The sequence below is a fragment of the Lynx canadensis genome, chromosome B3, assembly GCF_007474595.2.
Source record: "Lynx canadensis isolate LIC74 chromosome B3, mLynCan4.pri.v2, whole genome shotgun sequence".
Classification (NCBI taxonomy): domain Eukaryota; kingdom Metazoa; phylum Chordata; class Mammalia; order Carnivora; family Felidae; genus Lynx; species Lynx canadensis.
This window is the reverse complement of record NC_044308.2, coordinates 68,937,283-68,960,822: the sequence shown is the minus strand read 5'-3', so window position 1 is coordinate 68,960,822 and position 23,540 is coordinate 68,937,283. Positions and strand designations below refer to the sequence as shown.

General features: G+C 44.6%; 1 protein-coding gene across 1 annotated transcript in view; it reads right to left on the bottom strand.

Annotated features, from left to right (window-relative positions):
• RYR3 (ryanodine receptor 3) overlaps positions 1-23,540 on the bottom strand; it is a 357,957-nt gene that overhangs the window by 144,624 nt on the left and 189,793 nt on the right. Inside the window, 2 exon segments of the mRNA XM_032593518.1 lie at positions 1,559-1,673; positions 4,717-4,990. Of these exon segments, the coding sequence (XP_032449409.1) occupies positions 1,559-1,673; positions 4,717-4,990 (389 nt within the window).

The window sequence follows — 23,540 nt, the reverse complement described above, 5'->3', positions numbered from 1 at the left end:
TAGGCCATCCACTGACCCCCACCTGTCAATACGGGTGTATAAGCTATGAACAGTTTGCAAAATGCATTTCGTCCTTGCTTCTAGTTTTTTCGAGGACTTATTCACAGGAGGGACAGAGAGGGGACACACCTGAGAGGAGGCTTCCAAAAATACTGAGAGCTAATTATAGTTCCTGAAGTATCTTCCTTTCAAAGGAAAAAGAGGTCAAACAAGAATCCCAGACACCCTCCGATGTCACATGAAATTGCACGACCCTACATCACACTATTGTTTCCATCCAGGAAGGGAGCAGACAGAACTGTGATGAGCAGGTCCAGAAAGGGAGAGGAGCGATCATGATGAGAAGGTCCAGAAAGGGAGATGAGCGATCCTGACAAATAATGCCCAGCATTAAATCAAACCTGGGTCCTCTGGGTAAAGGCTGGTCCCCCCAGAGTTGTGGGAGCCTGATAAGCATTGCCCTCTCCGAATGTGAGCCCTCCCCAATTGCTTTTTTCTTCCCTAGTTACTTCTGTCCTTGACTACTGCTCTCCTACGGGCTCCCATAGCACTTGTAATCTGATTCATACAATTTAGCACTGAGATGCCATCTTATGTTACTGCTGATTATACTTGGCTTCTCTCCTTAACAAAGTAATTAGCATCTCTAGAGCCTGGCCACATCTTAGTTTTGATCCAATAATCCTCAATAAATGGTGTCTATGTTTAACCTAGCTCTGGATCCTAGAAAGCCCTTCATCTCTCCTTTTAGAATCATGAGGGTGGGGGGCTCTTACAAGTAAGGGCCCAAAACCTATATGCGACCTGCTTGCTGAGGCATGCAGGCATTTTCTCAGGGCTCTTCTGGAGAGTCTGCTTTTCCAAGGGACCAGAAGGAAGTGAGTGAGAAGCAATGTGAGCTTGGCTTTTGTTCTTCCTTCATACCCCCAACTGTCCATACTGGTGGAACTGCTTTGGGAATCATTCATTCCTAGGACCCTGGCCCTCTGGAATTTCTAACATTTGAAAACATCCCCCATCTACTGCCTTAGGACCCTATCTAACTCTGAGGACCCCACATAAGCTAGAATAAATGTCCAGGGGGCTCCCCCTGACAGCAGGCTTGTTATGGGGGGCTGGGAAGGAGAGCCGACATCCTCAGGAGCTTGGCACAGAGAGGAAACACATGCACCCCTGAGGGAACACTGCCAGGATCGTTATTAAGATCTTGTTCTCCTTTAGAACAGCATTCTCCTGACACAGCACAAAACCCAGAGGAACTCCATGTTGGAAGGAGCAGGGCTGCAGAGTATGTATGGGAAGTAAACTTAGCAGGTGAACAGCCTCGTAGAATGAGTGGGGAAAGCTCTAAGCTTCAGGAGCCAGAGCGCCTACACTGGCTGGATTCCATCCAGCAGCTCTGTCCCATCCCTTGGCTGCCTCCTGGCTTTATGCACATCCCTCCCTCTCCCTGGGAAGAGGAACTGAGACAATGGACACCAGCTATTTGTCTGTGAACAAGTCACCACATGCACCTGCCCAAGTCAAGTTCTGGCCTAAGTTCTCCTGGTAGCATTACCTGAGACTTCTCTGTCCCCAACACGTTCACCATCACCTCCATCACTGTCTCGTGCATGCCAAGGACTCGCATGAGGTTGGGATGCTGGTAGAACACCTTGTTGTTCATAATGTCTCTAGGGTAAAGATTGGACAGTCTTCAGTACTTGCTTCTATCAGTGGTATGAAAATGCAGGCATGAGAAAACACACATGCACAAACACACTGGGGGTGGAGTGACGCAAGCTGAAAGGTAGTAAGAAGGTACCAGCCAGGTGGAATAGAAGTAGAATTCCCTTTTTTTTTTCTTTTTTTAGCTGATAGGAGTATGTTGAACTCTTTTACTTCCATTAAGTACTTTATTTTGAAACATTTCCTTCTAATGACATTATACAGTTGTCCTTTTGTCTTTTTGCTTGTCATAGCTTCAGAGAGCAGGAATCACTGGATTTCTCTTCCTCCATGTGCTCAGTGTCTTTTTTCCCCCTCTCTCGTCCTTTTATCTATGTCTCTATGGACTTCAGTTTTTTTTTTAAATATGAAATTTATTGTCAAATTGGTTTCCATATAACACCCAGTGCTCATCCCAACAGATGCCCTCCTCAGTACCCATCACCCACCCTCCTCTCCCTTCCACCCCCCATCATCCCTCAGTTTGTTCTCAGTTTTTAAGAGTCTCTTAGGGTTTGGCTCCCTCCCTCTCTAACCTTTTTTTTTTCCTTCCCCTCCCCCATGGTGTTCTGGTAAGTTCTCAGGATCCACATAAGAGTGAAAACATATGGTATCTGTCTTTCTCTGTATGGCTTACTTCACTTAGCATAACACTCTCCAGTTCCATCCATGTTGCTACAAAAGGTCATATTTCATTCTTTCTCATTGCCATGTAGTACTCCATTGTGTCTATAAACCACAATTTCTTTATCCATTCATCAGTTGATGGACATTTAGGCTCTTTCCATAATTTGGGTATTGTTGAAAGTGCTGCTATAAACATTGGGGTACAAGTGCCCCTATGCCCATCCCCAAAGGCAAGGGAATTAAAAGCAAAAATGAACTATTGGGACCTCATGAAGATAACAAGCTTCTGCACTACAAAGGAAACAACTAACAAAACTAAAATGCAACCAATGGAATGAGAAAAGATATTTGCAAATGACATATCAGACAAAGGGCTAGTATCCAAAATCTATCAAGAGCTCACCAAACTCCACACCCGAAAAACAAATAATCCAGTGAAGAAATGGGCAGAAAACATGAATAGACGCTTCCTAAAGAAGATATCCAGATGGCCAACAGGCACATGAAAAGATGCTCAACATCAGTCCTCATCAGGAAAATACAAATCAAAACCACACTGAGCTATCACCTCATGCCAGTAAGAGTGGCTAAAATGAACAAATCAGGAGACTATAGATGCTGGAGAGGATGTGGAGAAATGGGAACCCTCTTGCACTGTTGGTGGGAATGCAAACTGGTGCAGCCGCTCTGAAAAAGTGTGGAGTTTCCCCCCAAAAATAAAAATAGATCTACCCTATGACCCAGCAATAGCACTGCTAGGAATTTACCCAAGGGATACTGGACTTCAGTTTTCTTAATGATAGGGCTGTACCCCTCTCTTAAAGGCAATTGTACGTTAGGTACCCATGACATTTCTGGACCGCAATCTTTAAAAAAAATGAAATTAACAATGAAATATAAAAAAATTTATGTTTAAATCAGTCACTATAAATTCACATAATAATGCTGCAGGCAAATCAAAATACAGAGGCAGCCTGTGATGTGGCTGTGTAATCCCATACGGGGTGGTTTCCCTCTGCCTGTACCCTTTCCCTTGAGTGTTGCAGCTATTGAGAAGAGACACCACTAGGTTTTACTTGCTGCTATGTCTACTGCGAGAGTCAGGGGAGAAGCTAATTCTATGGTTTTCTTTTGCCATAAAATTCTCTTCGTTTCTATTACATGATTCAGCCTTGGAAAGGAATTTGAAGAATGTGTGCATCCCACCCATGCCCCAACCCGGGGATCTTCAAAGTCTCTCTTCTGGGCCCCAGTGATGCTCCTTTAGTTTGCTGGCTCCAGGGTGGTGGAATGGAATATCAGGTTCTTGATTTCAAAAAGATTTTTTTAAAATTTTTTTTAACATTTATTTATTTTTGAGACAGAGAGAGACAGAGCATGAATGGGGGGAGGGTCAGAGAGAGAGGGAGACACAGAATCAGAAGCAGGCTCCAGGTTCTGAGCTGTCAGCACAGAGCCCAACGCGGGGCTCGAACTCACGGACCGCGAGATCAAGACCTGAGCTGAAGTCGGACACTTAACTGACTGAGCCACCCAGGCGCCCCCTGAAATTTTTTTAATGTTTATTTTTGAAGGGGGGGAGGGGCAGAGAGAGAGGGAGACCCAGCATCTGAAGCAGGCTCCAGGCTCTGAGCTGTCAGCACAGAGCCGGACCTGGGGCTCGAACTCACCAACAGTGCAATCATGACCTGGGCTGAAGTCAGACACTCAACCGACTGAGCCACCCAGGTGCCCTAATGAGTTCTTGATTTTAATCAAGTAACATCGTGGGCTGGTCAGGTAACTTTTCTGGGCTTTGGTTTTCTCATCCCCAAAATGGAACTACGCCACTGAATTAAATTAAAGGAGATCTTTTTGATGTCTAAAATGCTATCTTTTAGATAGCATAGCTTCTAAGAGCCACGAGCTACTGTTAGGGTGAAAGGTGTCTCGTACAACTGACAAAACTGACTCCCTGGGTCAGTCCCAAGCAAAGGGAGGGATCCACCCGCAATACCTCAGAGGGAAGTCTCAGAAGAATTCCAGTCAAAAGCCCAGCTGCTCAAAACCTTTCTCTCTGGTTGATTTGAACGCTCTCCCTTCAGCTGAATTTTTTTCATTGCCACCCTGGAGCGATTTTCTTCAGACACAAATGAAGTAACTGCCTTTCTCTAAGACTCCTCCCCACTGCTTCTGACAATGTCCCTTCACCTGGGGCACACAGTCAGATCTCTCAGGTTACCAAAGGGGACGGAGACACGGAGAATGGTTTTCCACAAGAAGTGAGATTGGGATGGCTGGGGTTTTATGCGATTTGATTCCAGAACACCTGCAGAGCAAGGTAAACCAGCTTTCCCCTTGAAGTTCTTTGGAAAGATTCACACTGAACTATGAATGACCTACCCCAGCCCATTGATCATGAGCAGCTCCTCTTCCTTGCCCATCCTGACACTGAGGAGGCAGCGGATCTGGCCCAGGGCGGCCAGCAGGTTGATGGTGTCGCTCACGGAGGCCTGACTGATGGTGTAGGTCTTCCGCAGCGCCTGCAGCAGCTCCCCGATGCTGTCGTACTGCCTCCGGAGGAGGTTGAACATCATCCGGACCAACTCCGCATCCTGGATCTGGTCCTCCTGAGCCCAGCGGATCATGGTCTGTGAGATGAGCTCCTTCAAGGTTGCTAGAGGGACAACACAGAGGACCGGTACTGTGACTGTCATGGCTCCGGGAGAGCTGGGTAGCTCAGCCACTCCATTCAACACTAAGACAACATCAGGGGTCAAGGTTAAAACATTCTTTTTCTAAGGGTGGAACACGGCATGCAGAGAAATGAAATATATCATCAAAAAACATACATGTGAGCCATACTACAAGAAAAAGGTATCTCCATTTTGAATTCAGGGTGCTAAATATTTTAATTAAATGAAGTTTGAATCGATATTGGAAATAAAAGACTCAGTAAGACACTGTCCTTGTTTTTAGAGTGCTCACAAATCAGCTCTTTACATTTTCATTTTGATTTTATGAAGAACAACTTTTACCTTTATTTTATAATGCAATGTAAGAAATACTACCATGTGCAAGTGCCATGGGACAGAGCTGCGGGAGTGGGGGGCAAAGGCACGAGAAGATGACACTGGTCACTGCGTCTTTAGAGTCAAGTGATATTAAGCATTGGATTTTCTCTACCATGGATACTATTCCCCAAGCACTTTAAATATACCACATACCACAAACTGAATAAACCATGCCGTTGATTCTAGACCTTGAGAAGATATTTTGGCTGACATACACATAGAGCTACGTTAGGAGATGCAAAGAAACAGATGAAGAGCGTTCTGTTACGTCTGAAGACTGCACTTGGATATATGACTATCACCTCCTTGTTGTGACTGTGTCGCCCTGGATCTTTGGCAGGGGGTCAGCTAACAAGGCATCGTGACTACTTTCCGAAGCATCAGGAGAAAGGCCAGTATGGCGTTGAGTTTAGAAGCTCACACTGGTTACAAAGAAAAACCACTGGCTTCACAGGTAAAGGAGAAGTCACTGAAGTGGGACTCGAACCAACTGTGGGACCTTCAGAGGTTGAAGTGAGTGGCTCCTGAAAAGTGCTGGCTGGCACTGTGAGGGAGCATAGTCAGCAGGGACATGTAGGGGTACCAGGGTGGCTCCGTCAGTTAAGCGTCTGACTCGTCATTTCAGCACAGGTCACGATCTAAAGGTTCATGAGTTTGAGCCCCGCATCAGGCTCTGTGATGACATCACGGATCCTGTTTGGGATTCTCTCTTCTCCCTCCCTCTTTCTCAAAATAAATAAACTTAAAAAAAGGTAAGAAGGGAGACGCAGATCTGAGGTGGAGGACAGGATGAAAGAGGGCCTGCCAGAATGGCTAGGAGGGCACTGCTGTCCCCTCCCTGTGTCTCACACACATACACACTTCCAGAAAATGCCATGAGAGGAGTGAGAAATGCTGCTCTGAAATAACAATCGCCTCCAAGTCTGGCTCTGCCTATCACATTCCAGAAAGGTATAGATGGCATCAAGATCCTTCATTTGGACCTGGTGATAAAGGCAGAGCTCAGGGGACCATAAAGGTTACTCGGTCCATCAGTGGAGGCATTGGGAACAAGCTCAGAGGGCTGCCTTTGGTAGCCTGTACCACCTCTAATAGTCAAGATTCTCACCTCCATGTCATTATATATGGCAGATGTCTGCTCTACATACAGTCTTGGCTCATCATAAGGATATAAAAATAGAACTTGGTTACCAAAGCTTCACAAGAGACCGAGATGTAAAGGATGAATTTAACTTACTGCTGGGTCTATCAACCCTGTGGGTGTTTCAGGTTCAGACGAGAGACAGGCTGAAAAACTTAAAAAAGGATACCCAGAGCAGAGAGAAGCAAAGTTAAAAGATGTTCCTAAGAGATCTCACTAGGCAGGGATTGCTGACTAATACCTGTTAGGTTAGGTAATATCTCTATCCTCTGGGGAAAAATAAGTTATTTATGGGCCAAGATGGGCTCGTGTCAGGAACTTGTTTCCTTGCTGGCCAAATGTAAGAGGTCCTGTTTCTTCTAGTTAATAGTCACAGTAAAAATCAAAGCATGACAAAACCATAGACACTTCAAGTTTTTCCAGTCCCGTAAGTCTAATTCCTCCTTAAGCCTACATTGTGATCATGGTTTTCTCTCCACTAATAACCAAATTCTCTGCTGGGATAATAATCACAGTCCCTGCCACACACGAAAAGCAGCAACCAGAAATGTTAATCAGCTCAAGGACCATCCTCTTTTCAACAGGGAGGGTTACAGAGTCATAAGGAAACCAAGTAAGTATTAGCTTTCCCTTGACCTGGCTTTCAGATTCATTCAGGATTCTGGTGAGTGCTTAGCCACACACTGATTTAATAATCCAAATCAACATTTATACAGAATGGAACATTCACAGCCAAACACCTCTCTAGAGGGCAAATGAGAAAGGAGACAGCCCTTTATTTCAAAGAGTAGAGCAGGAAGCACCCCACCGGTTCTCTGTCCAGGTCAGCCTTCCAGTAAGTATGAGAGAACAGGATAAGCCATTATGTGTGTGTGACCAAGCGGAAGCTCGGTTAAAATACAAAAACAAAACAAAACAAAAAGAGCCAACAAAAAACAACAACAAATAACAAAACAAAACGTGGCCCCAAGACCCTGAAAGAAAAAGCAAGACTCATGGTCATGTTTTGGATGGACAGATGTCATTTAGTGGAAGGCATGAGATTGAAGGCCATTCTTGTAGGACGGGGTTTCCAATTGTGAGACCAAGGTCCAGGAAGGGAGAGAAAGAGTAACGACAAGAAGAAAGAAAACTTGGGAGAGGTGGCGGGGGAGGAAATATCCCCACAAGAGCCCTGGAAGCATAGCATCTTTGGTGGCCTGACATATGCTAGAGACCCAGCAGCCACCAAGCAATCTTGGCTGAATTGAGGACTTTCTAGTCCTCTGAACACTTCAGGGCCTGAGAAAATGGAGTTGGCACCCCCAGCAGTGATGCTATTGAAAACTCCTCAGATTTTAATTAGCTTCCATGAACTAGCTGCAGAGTAGCATAAATGTACCGGGGTCCAGAGGTTAAAAATAATACACTTTCTAGCATGTGGTAGGCTCTCCATATACAGCTGAAGATTAAAATAACTAATGCGTATAACCATGTCTGGCACATACGTGAGCTTAATAAAGGTTAACTATTCTGCTATCGATATCAGCCTTTGTAAAAGTGTGGGCCACAGACCCTTAGGGATCCCAAGGCCCTTTAGGTGGTTTGCAAGGCCAGATGGATTTTCATCATAACTCTAAGATGTTTTTTGCCTTTTTCACTGTGTTGACAGCTGCCCTGATGGTGGAGAAGCATGGTGGGTAAAAAGGTGTGGTGCCTTAGCGGGAATCTAGGCAATAGCACCAAACATCAACCTTTACCAACACATCCCCAGAAAGATGCTCAGTTACACGTAAGAGTGTCCTTTAGGAAATATAAAAAATTTATATTTTATTAATAACAATTTCAATGTACATCTTTCCAACCTCCTGTGGGACAAAAAGGGAAGTATGTGCACAGCACATCCCCAAATGAAAGGTCAGAGGATTTCGTGAGGAGAAGCACTTGTGTGGTGGCTTGAGTTATGAGCTAAACTGGCTGCTCATTTCGTGGAATGCTATTTTTAATGAAAAGAACGGCAGACAAACTGGGCTGGTTAATCAGACTTGGGTGAATGACAGAAATGTCTTTACAAATGAAGGAAGTAAGCTCATCACTTCAAGGAAAACAACGGATGGTATCTTTTGCCAGTAATATAATCTGAGCTTTCAAGTAAAAACCAGAATTTTAGAAAACGTTTATCTGCACAGTGAGTGTGACAGCTTCCCAGTACTTAAAGGCCTTCTCATTACATCGTTGATGTTAACAAATGTGATTTCTAAAATAAATTTATAATGAAGTATGTCAACATTCGGAAGTTCTGCGTAACTTGGTGAGGCAATAATTTCCCGATGACCAAATCATGATGTTACGAGAACATTCATGGGTAAAAGATCCTTTCAAGATCAAAGACACACCAATGAGTTTTCATATAACCAAGTACAAACATTTCCTTAATGAGGTTGCAGGTTCTACATGGCAGGGAACTTTTGAGAACCTATTACTTGTTGAGTTTTGAGGTAGTATCGAAGAAGACTATGCACAATTATCTGAGAAGGTTATTAAAATACTCTCCCCCTTTCCAGCTATATATCTCTTTGAGGCCAGTTTTCTCCCTATTTTTTAACCAGGTATAAGAACCCAGCTCATCTTCTACTATTAATCTTCATTAGAGATTTACAAAAATGCAAAACAATGTCACTCTTCTTATTCTTGTTTTGAAAAATTAAATCATCTCTCACAGAAATATATTATTGACATAACATGTAATGGGTTGTTTAAAAACGTTTATTTTGAGAGAGAGAGCACGCACCCATGCACAGGGGAGGGGCAAAGAGAGAGAATCCCAAGTAGGCTCCATGCTATCAGTGCATAGACCAATGTGGGGCTCGAACTCACAAAGAGTGACATCATGACCTGAGCTGAAGTCAGCTGCTTAACCCACTGAGCCACCCAGACGCCTGTAGAACAAAGCTTTCTGTAGGTAACAGCCTGGATTTCCAGTATTAGTGAGAGTAATGTCATTGCTGAAGGGTCAGCTAATGTGAGGCTAAGAATTAAATGCCTCCCTATCCTACAGCCCATTTCTCTGTGTGTCCAACTGTCCTGGCTACAAGCAGGCCAACCAAGGCCCTGTGGCCTCGATGTGAAAGCCACCCACCCGCTCCTTGCTCTGGAGATGACGGATCTTGAACCCAAATTGATATAAAGAGGGAAGCAGCTAGAGCCCTTCAGGCTGGCAGGGAGCCCCTCAGTGATGGAGGAACAATGGCCAGAATCCTTCCTAACTGCCAAGATTCAAATGGTTCCTTAACCCTCATTTATTTCTCAGTATGAGGTGTCTCACTCACCTTATTCCCACATTTCATCTACCTCCCATCCAGAAATATGACGGCTTCCTAATCTGTCGCTTTCCCAGTTCAGACCAGAGATATTTGATTACAATCACACAGCCTAATGGAACAGGGCTCCATCGTAACTGGACAGAAAGCTTTGCTTTCTGATCATGGCCATCACCTCAACATAGACCCTTCTGTACAAATCAATGCTTTTCCAACTTTCTGGTCTCAAGACCCCTTTTACACTCTTTAAAAATTACCAAATCCCCCAAAAAACTTTAGTTTATGTGGAATATATCTACCAATGTTACTGAGTTAGAATTTAAAGCTGCTGTCAGCAGCATGGAGTCTGCTTCAGATCCTTTCTCCCCACCTCTTTCTACCCTTCCCCTGCTCACTCACTCTCTCTCTCTCTCTCAAAAAAAAAAAAAAATTAACAAAAAAAAGCTTTGCTCTGGAGTCACTGCATACCTGGGCCTCAGGACATGGCTCATTTGCAAGTTCTTGCTGTCCTCATCTTAGCAGTGGAGTTAACTCCAATTGTATCAACTCCTAATGAGCTAACTACTTGAGTAGTGTTTTCTGTTAAGTGCCCAACACTGAGGTAAGTAGTCTGTATGAAACTATTTTGAGACCCAGGGATTACCTGAAGCCTCTTAGTTGGGGAAACTAAATACATGTGTGAGGCATTTAATGAGGAGTAACGAGCAAGATAATGGGTAAAACTGCATTGTCCAAGACATTTAGGAAACTAGACAATTCATAGAAAGCCACAATTTCTCTAGTAATACAAAAACTCAAAAGAAATTAAAGACATGATCAGATCTTCCTCTCTTCCTTTTTTCCCCAATGGGTCCTTCATCTAAAGCTCTTCCCACTTCTTGAAGAGGTCACATTACACAGCAACTAAAGAAGCAGGGAAGAAAAAGTTCTAACATAAAGAGGGCCCCTCCCAGGGATGCATGAAGCCATCTGATGGGAAAGACACCACCCTTGGCTATGGCTATTTTGGAATGCGGTCTTTCAAGAGCTGATCCATACAAGTAGTCCCTGTAGTAAATACTTGTATGTTTTTCTATCGGTGGTGGAATGCCAACAAATTTGGTAGGACCTTCAAACAGCAAAGGGAGTCAATTCTTGAGATATATTTAAACCTCTTTCATAACCACAAATATATTAACAGCAGTTGCAACTAAATACTGATTTCATTTCTGCTGCTTTTCTAAGCTCATCTTTGGAAATGCTGGCCTTTAATAACTAAAAAGACATTTCAGTATGCATAAGAAACATGACTCCTGAGGAGGAAAGACTCCAGGAGAAAGGTAAGGGTGAAGTGGGGGAGTTAACTCTGCTGTTTGCTATTATGTACGGCCTCATTTTATTCCCTGACACATGCACACGCCCCCAAGTACATGTGCCTCATAACTCCACTCAGAACCCCTACCACAGGGGTGCCTGGGTGGCTCAGTCAGTTAAGCGTCTTTTTTTTTTTTTTTTTTAGATGTTCATTTATTTTTGAGAGAGAGAGAGACAGAGCATGAACAGGAGAGGGACAGAGAGGGAAACACAGAATCCAAAGCAGGCTTCAGGCTCTCAGCTGTCAGCCCAGAACCCGATGTGGGGCTCGAACTCACAAACCATGAGATCATGACCTGAGCCAAAGTCAGACACTTACTTGACTGAGCCACCCAGGCGCCCCTAAATGTCTGACTCTTCATCTCAGCTCAGGTCTTGATGTAAGGGTTGTGAGTTCAAGCCCTGTGTTGGACTCTGTGCTGGGTGTGAAACCTACTTTAAAAAATAAAAAAAGAACCCCCACCAGATGTAATAAAGTTGCTTCCACAGTCTTTGCTACAACTCTAGGATTTTTCATTCATGACTTACCTGTTTCAAAAAGGCCTTGTCAAATACACTAGATGGTTTAGCTTAGGAGGTTTTTTGTTCTTATTTCAGAGAGAGAGAGAGAGACAGAGCGCGAGAGAGCACGAGCGCATGAGAGAGAACAAGTGGTAGACAGGGGCAGAGGGAGGGAGGAAGAGACAGAGGAGAAAGAGAACCTTAAGCAGGCTCCTAACATAGGGCATGATCCCATGACTCCAGGGTCATAATCTGAGCCAAAACGAAGAGTCAGACACTAAACCAACTGAGCCACTGAGACGCCCCAAGCTCATGAGTTTTTTTTTTTTTTTTTTTTAATTTTTTTTTTCAACGTTTATTTATTTTTGGGACAGAGAGAGACAGAGCATGAACGGGGGAGGGGCAGAGAGAGAGGGAGACACAGAGTCGGAAACAGGCTCCAGGCTCTGAGCCATCAGCCCAGAGCCCGACGCGGGGCTCGAACTCACGGACCGCGAGATCGTGACCTGGCTGAAGTCGGACGCTTAACCGACTGCGCCACCCAGGCGCCCCTCATGAGGTTTTTAAACAGCTACAGTGTTCTTTTCAAAAAGAAAAAAAAAAAAAAGTGTAACCAAACATTTGTTTTGTGATGAGATGTGAATCCTACAAAACAGAATGTCTTAATGAAGCTAGTCATGTACATATAGTTCCCTTGATAATTATAAATGGCTTCACTTAAGAAATTATTAACATTCTAACTTGCCCCACTTTTGTAATTAGTGTAATCAGGGATAGTCACAGTTAGGCAATTATATCAGATACACGATCTAGAAACTGCATTTTAAATAATTGTTTAGGCTAACTCAAAAATGAAATATTTCTAAGGTACTGTATTGCTTAGGGGAAACTTGATGCCTGAAATACACTTTCAAAGAAACATAGCTACTCTGCTACTTGATTTCTGGACTAGCCAGACATTACTTCCAAGAAAAAAGGATCACAAGTGCCCTTAAATTAGAGCTAGCCTTAGTACATCAGTGCAGAGGCTCAGCTATGATTTATTGTTAGGTTGTTTACGGGCCTCCACTTGTCATTCTGTAACCTACTATTGATCCTCAAACCCCAAGCCTACGTTCTGTGACACTTACAAGAAGGTCCCCCAGAGTTACCCACTATATTTGGCGAAACGCTTCTCTAAATGATCAAATTACCAGCTTCGCAATTGCAATTCCAATGAGAAAAAGATCATCTATTCTCATGGTACAGGTTTAAGTTTTTAGGCTACTGAGGTCTGGAAAGAATCCTTCCTTTTCATCTCTAAATTTAGATCACAGTCCAAGTGGCCATAGTGTCCTGAAATACATGCTTATTATCAAAGAGTAGATGTTGGCCACTGGCAAAGCAAATCCCTGAAGCTTACGGATCCCAAACCTAAGCTGGTGTTACATTTCTGTGAGTGTGTTCTTCCATCTGGGTCAGTTTGGAAGAAAACATCTTCCAATTATGTTGACAAGAGGGAGCAAACACAATTGCACTGTACTTAGTTTCAACTTAGAAAGCAATTTATAATACTCGTGCTTACAATGGGAAAAGAAAAATAATTATGTGCATCTAAATTATGTGCACTTATTTTTAAATTCTAGGTGATTAAAAAGTCAGCTTGTGATATGCTGTAAATGCTCTGGAGGCATTAACAGGTGGTAGATCATTTCCAAGCATAAAGAATGCGTGTATTTTGACCTCTGTTTTCTTCCCCTGTGGTGGGCTGAAGAATGACCTCCCCAAAATGTTCATCTCCTAATTCTCAGAACCTGTGAATATATTACCTTAGATGGCAAAAGGCACTTTGCGTTTGTGATTAAATTAAGGGCCTTGAGATGGGGAGATTATCCTGAATTATTACTCAGGTGGGCTCAGGATAATCACAAGGGTTCTTCTAAGAAGGAGGCAGGAGGGTCAAAGTCCTAGAAGGAGCTGTGATGACAGAAGAGATCGCACTGGTACCATTGCTGGAAAGAGCCACTAGTCAATGTAGGTAGCCTTTGCGATGTGGCAAATTCAAGAAGTGGATCTTCTCCTAGAGCATCCAGAAGGTATGCGATACTACTAACCCATTTTAGACTCGTGGCCTCCGGAACTGGGTGATAATAAATTCGCATTGTGTGAAGCCATTAAGTTCACGGTAATTCATTGCCATATATTAGAGAACTAATATACTCCCACTGGTACAAAGTCCTGGTTGAGATTACTTGAAGCTCTCCAGATCAGACTGGAGAGGCTCAGTGACCAAGCTGCTACAGAAGAGCTCACAGAAGCTGGGTCCTGAGAGAGATCCAGTTCTGTTTTTGCTGAGGGAACCGGAGTGACAGGGCTACCAACACCTTGAGGTCTGCCTGGGTCTTGCCCAGAGCTTGTGTCAAACCAGAACAACATTAAATGCAGAAAGCACCAATTGCACAACCGCTATGGCCCATCAGATAATGTACACAGAGTGCAGAGGGCACGTTCCTTAGTTCCTGTAACACAGCTTTGTGGCCTCTACTCTCCCTCTGGACGTCAAGAGCTAGAACCACCTGCATTCCAGCACTAACCACTGAGTAATGGAAGATGACAGCCATCATGGCATCATCAATATTCCTAACCACATATCAAGAATCCATTTGCTCCTTCCTTTAAAAAAAATTTTTTTTAACGTTTATTTTTAAAGAGAGACAGCACGTGAGAGAGGGGCAGAGAGAGAGAGAGAGAGAGAGCGGGGGGCAGGCAGAGAGAGGGAGACACAGAATCTGAAGCAGGCTCTAGGCTCCCAGCTGTCAGCACAGAGCCCGATGTGGGGCTGGAACCCATGAATCGTGAGATCATGACTTGAGCCGAAGTCGGATGCTTAACCGACTGAACCACCCGGGCGCCCCATCTCCTTCTTTCTTCTTAACAGAACTTGATTTTGCATAGCTATCTGCCTCTCCCTCTTATGGCCCATGAACACTGACCCAATCCCACTCCACAGGTAGGCTCTGCTGACATCCATCATCCAGCACATTTTATTTTCTAGGTCATGCTCAATGGTTCATAAGCTGGCCCTCGACCAAGTTCTCCGATCAAAGGTAATCTCAGAATCCTTGCTTCCAATACCTGGGCAGGAGAAATGGTCTTGCTTTTCCCTTGGACACTGTGGCACGTGGATATGAGGCCGAGAGTTGCAGCCCCCACCCTGCTGCCAGCCTGAGGGCAGAGCTAGAACAGGAGCAGCTGTGGGAAGAAGGAGCCAAGCCACGGGTTTCACTCAACCCGCTGGCTGGCTCCATCTCTACCTTCCAGGTACACCAGTCCAGGAAGTCTTTTACCGGCTACTCTACCGGAGTTGGATTTTCTGTTCTGTTTTGCTGCAAACATCTGAAATAATAAATGTGGAGACCAAGTTCTTAGGACTCACACTTTGTATATCCGCTTCAGAAGCTGGGAGGCATACCAACCTCTAAGTACTGAAACATTGCACTGAGCAGTATTTCACGGAATCCTTATCTCCCTGCCCCCATGAGATAGGGACATCATTACTCTCATTTTGCAGACAAGGAAATGGAAACATATGGAGGTTTAGAAACTGGCCCAACATCACACTTCGTAAATGACAGAGCTGGGATCCAAACCTCGGCTGCTGGAATCTAAACTCATCTACTTTTCTGGCTGAGAGCTGCTTCCTTTCTATAGCTTCACAAAATCCAGAAAAATACCTATCCTTATTACTGCTTTAAATTTATATTATACTGCCTAGATGCTCTTTTAAACAATGATGTGGATTCAGAAATAAATAAAATCATAAAGCTTTGGGTCTTTTTGTAGCTGATGCTGAGCTAGGAAGATTATTCACATTCCCAGAGCTTTGATCTCTTCACCAATAAAATCAAGTTAGCAAAAGAAAGTTCATGCTGAAGGAAATGAATGGACAGCTGATGTAGTGACAAGAGTGCTGGCTTCTTTGTTCCGGCTCTGGCTGTGTTACCTTGGTCAAGTCACTTTACCTCTCTACGTCCCTATGCATTTCTACCAAGTCACAGATGGCTTAATACTCTAGAACTCTATGTTTACCTGACCTGTTGAACTATTGGAAAGGGTTGTACTAATTTATTAAAATGGCAAATTTTACCGGGTTCACTGGGTTAAAGCAATGAGCACCAAGAATTTTACCCCCACTTTCTAGTGCCCACCTGTCATATCAGGATGTCACCCAGCTTGCTTTTATTAATAGTAAAGCTGGAGATCAAAGAAATAAAACAAAATCTTAAAATCCAGCGGTCACTGACCACAGCAAATGGCCAGGGCTGAGGCATCACCGTATACCATGAATCACTCACATGGGGGAGATGAGTGGTGGCAGCTTGATGGCTCTTTTGACGGCTGTCTTGAATGCTGACAGAGAAAGGACCTTTCCCCTATCAGGGGTCCGAGAGCACAGTAACACCCTCTTGATTTAGTGGGTAAGACTGAATATGAAGGTCTCATGCCCTCTGTGTTCTGTGCCCCAGAGCTTCCCTCTGGGCTGAAAGTCTGGTCTGCTTCACAAAGTGGCCAAACACCTACTATTTATTAGCAGCGAAGGTCAGGGAGAAAGTTAAACCCATGGACTCTGAGGAGACTTGGAAAATTCATCACACTAATTTCTCTGTGCCTTCCCGGGGCCTCCCTGGCTCAGGAGGTACAGTCAATGCCACTTTTGCTTAGTTTCACTGGAACGAGAATATTACCAGGATTGTGGAGGACAAGATGACGAGGCTTTCTGGAAACCTGAAAGGGAGAAGCCTGTAAAGACAGTCTGGAGCACTGTTCTTGGAGCTGCTCCTTTCTCCATTTACTCATCAGGACACCGCTGCCAGAGACCCAGCGAACGGCGTGCGATGGTCCAAGGCCGGCCCCGGACAACCCATGAGGGCACCCAGCCTCCCTTCATCTGAGCTCTGTATTTAATTTTTGGATGTGTATACCTGTCTCCTCTATTGGCAGGGGAATAGGGTACAAGTTCAAGCTGCCTGCTAAAACATTCTAGTTCTTATCACAGAAATTATAGCCAATGTTCACTAAGAGCTTCCTGTGCATCAGACCCTGTGCTAAATGCTGTACCTGAGTTATCATTTATTCCTTTTTGGTTAAGGTAGACATTTGCTTGCTTGCTTGATTGATTTGGCATGCATGAGCAGGGGAAGGACAGAGAGGGAGAGGGACAGAGGGAGAGAAAGAATCTCAAGCCTGACACCAGGCTCCATCCCACCACCCCGGGATCATGACCCGAGTTGAAATCAAGAGCCAGACACTCAATGAACTGAGCCATCCAGGCACCCCATCATTTATTCCTTACAACCACTGTGTAAGAGAAGACAGATGTGGCAGGGACCGAGTTTCCCCCACAGTGAGGGCCATGTTAGCCTGATCCTCACTCTATCCCTTCTTTAGGCAAAGAAGCAGTTCAATTTAAGAAACAAACCTGTAACTACTAGTTACAGGACTCCTGTAACTAGGGGGTCCGCCGAGGCGGCCATGGCAGCGCGTGCTGCACGGGACAAGCAGCACTGGAGATGGCGCCTCGTGCCTCTATGCACAACTGGTGTGAACCCCACAATCTCCCCAGTCAGGCTGGCCCGGCTGCCCTTGAACGTGGCTCTCAGGGAAGGCTGTGCGTGGATGGCCACATGGCTGATGTATATTTCTGCTAAACCCATTTCTAAATTTCCCTCCTCAGCGGTTTTCTGCCTTGGCCAGAGCCTCCCATCGGGGAGGGTGGAGACAAGCGTGGAAGCAAAGTGCTGCACCCCCAGGACCGTTTCCCCAGCCAGCCAGACACGCCGTCGGCACCCGAGGCCGCCCCGCCAGCCGCCAGCGCACTGGGCTTGAGCGGCGCGGCTGGCTGCTACCACTCCATCTCTGCTGCCCCCTGGGGTCTCATCCATCATACGGAGATAATTAGCCTGTTGTTTTTGGAATCAGTCAACCAGCCTCATAATCACTTTCTCAAAAACATTCCAGAGATTAAATGACCAATGACGACGCCGGGGAGAAGAGCACAGAGAACAGCTGCGGCTGCTCACGTGTTTGGGAAGGAAATCCCTGACAGGAAGATGGGGCGGAAACCGGACAGCGAAGGGCTCAGGGCCCTGAGGTCTCTGTCTTGACTCTTCTAGAAAAGCAATCGAATCACGAATCACTTTTATTTCAGTTCCTGTGTGTATTCAGTCTGGAGAATAGACCGAGGATGAGGTGAGCTATAGACCATAGGTCCTCAAGGTCTGTGCTCCCCACCCCTGTCCTGCCACCCCCACGGCCCCGTCCCAGGCACCCCTACACGGTGCTCTGAAAGAGTGTGGGCCCTGGGCATGGAACATGATCCCAGTCTGGGCCAGTTCTAACTTGGTGTAGAAACCTTGTCCAAATTATTTTGCTTCTCTCTCCATAGCTCACATCAGGTGAGCTAACGTGAAGTGTCTACCACAATGCCTTGTGATTATTTTAGGTCTACTCCAGTAATCCAGGAGATTTCTTTATTTTAAGGTCAGCTAATTAACAGCCTTAACTGTGTCTGCACCCTAAACTTTCCTTTACCATTTAATACATAGGTTCCAGGAATTAAGATGGGGACATTGTTGGGGCCATTATCCTACCCACCACACCATCCTTAATTCAAGTCCTTGGAGCTTCTCATCTAGAGCACTGCAATGACATCTCATGGGCTCCATGCCTCCAGTGACCCTGCACTGCAATCCTTTAGATTCCTATCCTGTTAAAGCAGAATTAACTAGTGTGTGATACAGTGCCTGAGAAATGGTAAGTGATTACCATTTTTTAAATTTATTTTTGAGAGAGAGAGAGAGGGAGCGTGTGCTAGTGAGCACAGAAGCAGGAGAGGGGCAGAGAGGGAGAGAGAGAGAATCCCAAGCAGGCTCTATGTTGTAAGCACAGAACCTGACATGGGGCTTGATCTCACCAACTGTGAGATCATGACCCGAGCTGAAATCAAGAGTCAGATGCTTAACTGACCAGCCATCCAGGCATCCCCAAACGTTTTAATGCCAAATGTAGTTAAAATTAAGTGCATACTCTATTCCAGTCACACTTAAAAATACTTTGAATTTTTAACTAATTTAATCTTCATGTCAACTAAGTAAGGTATTAGTGCCATGTCTGTTTTACAGATGAGACAACTGAGGCACAGAGAGGCCATCACATGCTCAGTCTTATCGAGATTGTGTGGCAGAGCAAGAATTTAAGACCAGGTGGCCTAAGTATAGAGCCCTATGCTCCTAACTACCTCACTACTTTGAGTAAATGAATAATTTAGTCCTCAAAGACCTTTCATAGCCACTGCCTGGTGGGGGGTGAGGGGGGCGCAGGATATTATTATATAAATAATATGGATGGCAACTAGACTCAGGTAACAATGGTTTGAACTTTTATGCCACTACTGTGTGACCCTATAAAGTTGCTTAGGATTAAGCAACTTCGGTTTTAAGAAGATTAAGAAACTTCACTCTTCACTTCAGTTTCTTCAATTAGAAAATAGGAATAAAATCATCTACTTCAGCTACTGCCTATTGTGAGAATTACATGAAGTAACAGAGAAGTGCTTCACCCAAGGCTCAGGACACAGCGGGTACCATGTAAATGTTAACCCCTCCCTCCCTGCAACTGGATACAAGTGATAGGTCACACTCTAAGGCTAACTGTAGTTGAGTGATTGGATTTTCCAGCCACTCTGTCCTAACACCACTCTACTACCCTCTACCCCATTCTTTTCCTTTTAGAATTCAACCAACCTCAACTGGTTGCTCCTCCTGGACTATGACCTGAACTTTTCTCGTGGGGACCTTCGCTGAAGCTGATCTTTTCATCAACAATGTCTGTCCCTTCTTGGGGCACCTGGGTGTCTCAGTCAGTTAAGCACTAGACTTCGGCTCAGGTCATGACCTCATGGTTCGTGGGTTCGAGCCCCGTGTCGGGCTCTGTGCTGACAGCTAGCGCCTGGAGCCTGCTTCGGAGTCTGTGTCTCCCACATTCTCTCTGCCCTTTCTTGGTCCACACTCTTGTCTCTCTCTCTCAAAAACAAACATTTAAAAATTCTTTTAAAAAATGTCTGTCCCGGGGTGCCTGGGTGGCGCAGTCGGTTAAGCGTCCGACTTCAGCCAGGTCACGATCTCGCGGTCCGTGAGTTCGAGCCCCGAGTCGGGCTCTGGGCTGATGGCTCAGAGCCTGGAGCCTGTTTCCAATTCTGTGTCTCCCTCTCTCTCTGCCCCTCCCCCGTTCATGCTCTGTCTCTCTCTGTCCCAAAAAATAAATAAACGTTGAAAAAAAAAATTAAAAAAAAAAAATTAAAAAAAAAAAATGTCTGTCCCTTATCTTATCTACTGATCTATGTTCTTTATGGACATTTTCCCAGTTCCTCCTCTGGCCACCTCCTGTATTTTATCTGCACTTTTATTCTACCATAGCCACACTCATGATTACATCGAGTTTCCTGCCCACACCCATTTCCTCCTTTGTTCAGAAGGTCCTTATTTTCATCATCTTTACGAGCCTATGACTAACATATACTGGAGGTCGGAAAGGAAAGATTTGTGACAATGAATTAAATGTGGCACAAAGACCCAGTGAAGAAAGCAAACAGGGACACAGACATTCCACGTAAAGCAGAAGGTCATACAGGCCCCGTGAGAAGTTCTGTGGAATGGCTGGGGCAGAAGGACGGAGGAGGAGGTTGAAAGAAAGACTTCACAGAGGAGGTGTCTGTGCATGTACATCATGGGGAGAGGCTTGTGGGACAGAATCTGAACAGGCTTACAAATATTGCCTGAGTGCCACAGATGCGTCTATCACTGAATTATCTCACTTTGCGTATTTGTGCTGGGCTCCAGGACTTATTTTTGTAGTGAACAGTAGGATTTTCCCTTCCTCAGCACTCAGTAAGCTGGAGCATTTAGGCAGAAGAGAATTTCGGTTTGGGTTCTTAGGCTGTTCGGTAATGGGGCAAGAGTGGACACAAGTAGCAGCTTTCTTTGTAGAGAGAAGATAATGGAAAAACCTCCATGCTTCGGGAAGGCATTCAGTGAATGAGAGAGAGAGGAACGCAACAATTTGGAGCAGGAAAGTGACAGGTGATCTTCATTTTGTTAATTTCAGAATTTATCGGAAACAGCGGGTTGGTCTCTTCTGGAGGAGTAACTCAGTGGCAACACATTTATATTCAAGAAACCTTGCTTAAACTGTCATGTGTGAGAAGCCCTGGCTCAGAACAGGCAAAAGATTTTCTTGGGAATTTGCTGGATTAGGATATGCCAGAGAAATGTGACTTAGTATGGCAGGCTGCTACTGTTGGGTCTTTTTTACTTCTTCATTATCATATGATTTTTTAATAAAGATTGTAACAGCTTTCATCAACAATATGGCTTAGAGTTAGTTTAAGCAGATCCTTGGAACTCTGAGCCAGCTAGCAGGATTCTCATGAAGCTCAGGACCCTGTTGATTCCTCTTTTCTAGAAAAAGTGAGGTTTTCCTGCAGGTCAGTTGGCCAACACCAACTACTCATAGAGGAGGAAGTGTACCACCTACCCTGAACCCTCCGAGTGCAGAACTTTGGCTTGGTCAACTTGGGCATGTTAGAATTCTGACTTCTGTTGGGTCACAAGCATGAGTTACTTCACAGGTGCAGTAAGCCAGATAAAAAGATGATGGCTTTAAAAAGCCATTGGGTATGCCATAGCTATGTCGGAGGCTTCACGGGACAATGGAAAGAGCACAGAACCAGAGCCAGAAAACGTGAAGCAAGCCACGGCTTTACTCAGCTCAGTTACCTTGTGCCAGTGACATTCAGTCACCTGGAAAGTTTCCTGGAACCAGGGAGTGGTGGCAAGACTAAATGAATGAACAAGTATCCCTTCATTCTTCAGAGTCCTTTTTTCATCAACTACACAATAGAAGAGTGAAAAAAAAAAACCCACCAGTAATAAACTAATAACATGTGAAGTACTTGAGGAATTGTCAATTCCCTATCCCATGTTATTCTCTGTAATTTCAGGATTTTATCAAATGTAAGGGTAAGAACAGTGATGTAATAACGTAATAACGTGGACAAAGTTACTAATACCGGAAAGTATTTTGACCCTTTATCGCGCTATGTATTCAGAAACACTGTCTCCAATTTCAGTGGTGTGGCAGTTAAACCATTCCCAAGATTTTCTCCTCATATGTCAGGCCTGTGTGAGAGGCTTTATGTCTCTGGAACATTTGGAAGAGGACCCACATGGTGACAACTAGGCACGCTTGGCCACCTTCATATCTATTTCTCGAAATCCAGGATAGGACACTTAGGACACAATATGCGAGCCCCTCACAACTCTCCTTCTGGAAGGGAAGCAGCATGAGAAGACGTGAACTCTCACACTGGAGGGACCTTGTTTGCACATTCTATCAGAACAGGCAGAATATGGTCTTCCAGACTGAGTCCCGAGGTAGCAATCTGTGGAGCCTGGACACCATTCTTAGAGTTAGGGAGACTTCACACAGCCAAGTGATTTCATCTGACTGACTCCACTTACCTCACATGAAATGGTCACCTCGTGGGACCCCTAGTGGTGACACATTATATTAGGAGCATCCGCTTCCAAAATAGACTCACAGCAGGTAATATGGGTCAGCTCAGCCTATTTTTAGTTCTGCTTTGGCAGTAACCACAAAGGGAATCTAAACTCACTTTTGTGCTTTTAGAATCCTGCTGGCATGCCCTTATCAAAGTTCCACCCATAGAAATATGGTGATGGAGAGCACTGATTAAGGGTTGGCAGTATGACTGCTTCCAAGTATCCTATACTCTTTTCCAGAGGTTTTAACACTTGTGCTGAAAAAATGGTGAGGATTCTTTCCCTTCAGAGATATTCTGACAAAGATGAAAGGTCAATAGAAAGGGCAATAAGATGTATGAACCCCAAAGTAGAGTTCTCAGACAAACCAATCATAGCTTGACAGTCTATTGCTCTAGTCTATGATTTGAAAGCATGTTTTAAAATGGTTAAGAATAGGGATGCCTGGGTGGCTCAGTCGGTTAAGCATCCAACTCTTGATTTTGGCTCAGGTCATGATCTCATGGTTCATGAGTTTGAGCCCTGGATTGGGCTCTACACTGACAGCACAGAGCCTGCTTGGAATTTTCTCTCTGCCCCTCCCCTGTGCTCTCTGTCCCCTTCAAAATAAATAAATAAACTTAAAATGGATAGGAATAGGAACAAGATAAAAGGCAATTATGTTAAACCTCAGAAGTTCCTTCTTCTTTATTAAAAATTTTTTTTTTCAACGTTTATTTATTTTTGGGACAGAGAGAGACAGAGCATGAACGGGGGAGGGGCAGAGAGAGAGGGAGACACAGAATCAGAAACAGGCTCCAGGCTCTGAGCCATCAGCCCAGAGCCTGACGCGGGGCTCGAACTCACGCACTGCGAGATTGTGACCTGGCTGAAGTCGGACACTTAACCGACTGCGCCACCCAGGTGCCCCAGAAGTTCCTTCTTCTTTAGACAAATGAAATATTTGCAGAATTTTGGACAGAAGGGCATATTGATTATATATAATACACAGTCTTCTTCTTAAAACGTTAATGGTTTATGGACAGTACACTTCCCTACAGAACAAATTATAATCTTGTTTCAACATGAGTCACAGCGGTAGGAGTCACATCTACTATAAGGCTTAGAGAAATGAATTTGGACAAGGTTTGGGATTGTTGAAAAATGGAAGGTCAAAGTCCTCTAGGATGCTACATTATGAAAATCATTGCCAAAACCCCAAAAACGACCCCCAAAGCCCACATCATATTTCCTTTACTCCCCTCATATTATTATTTTTCCT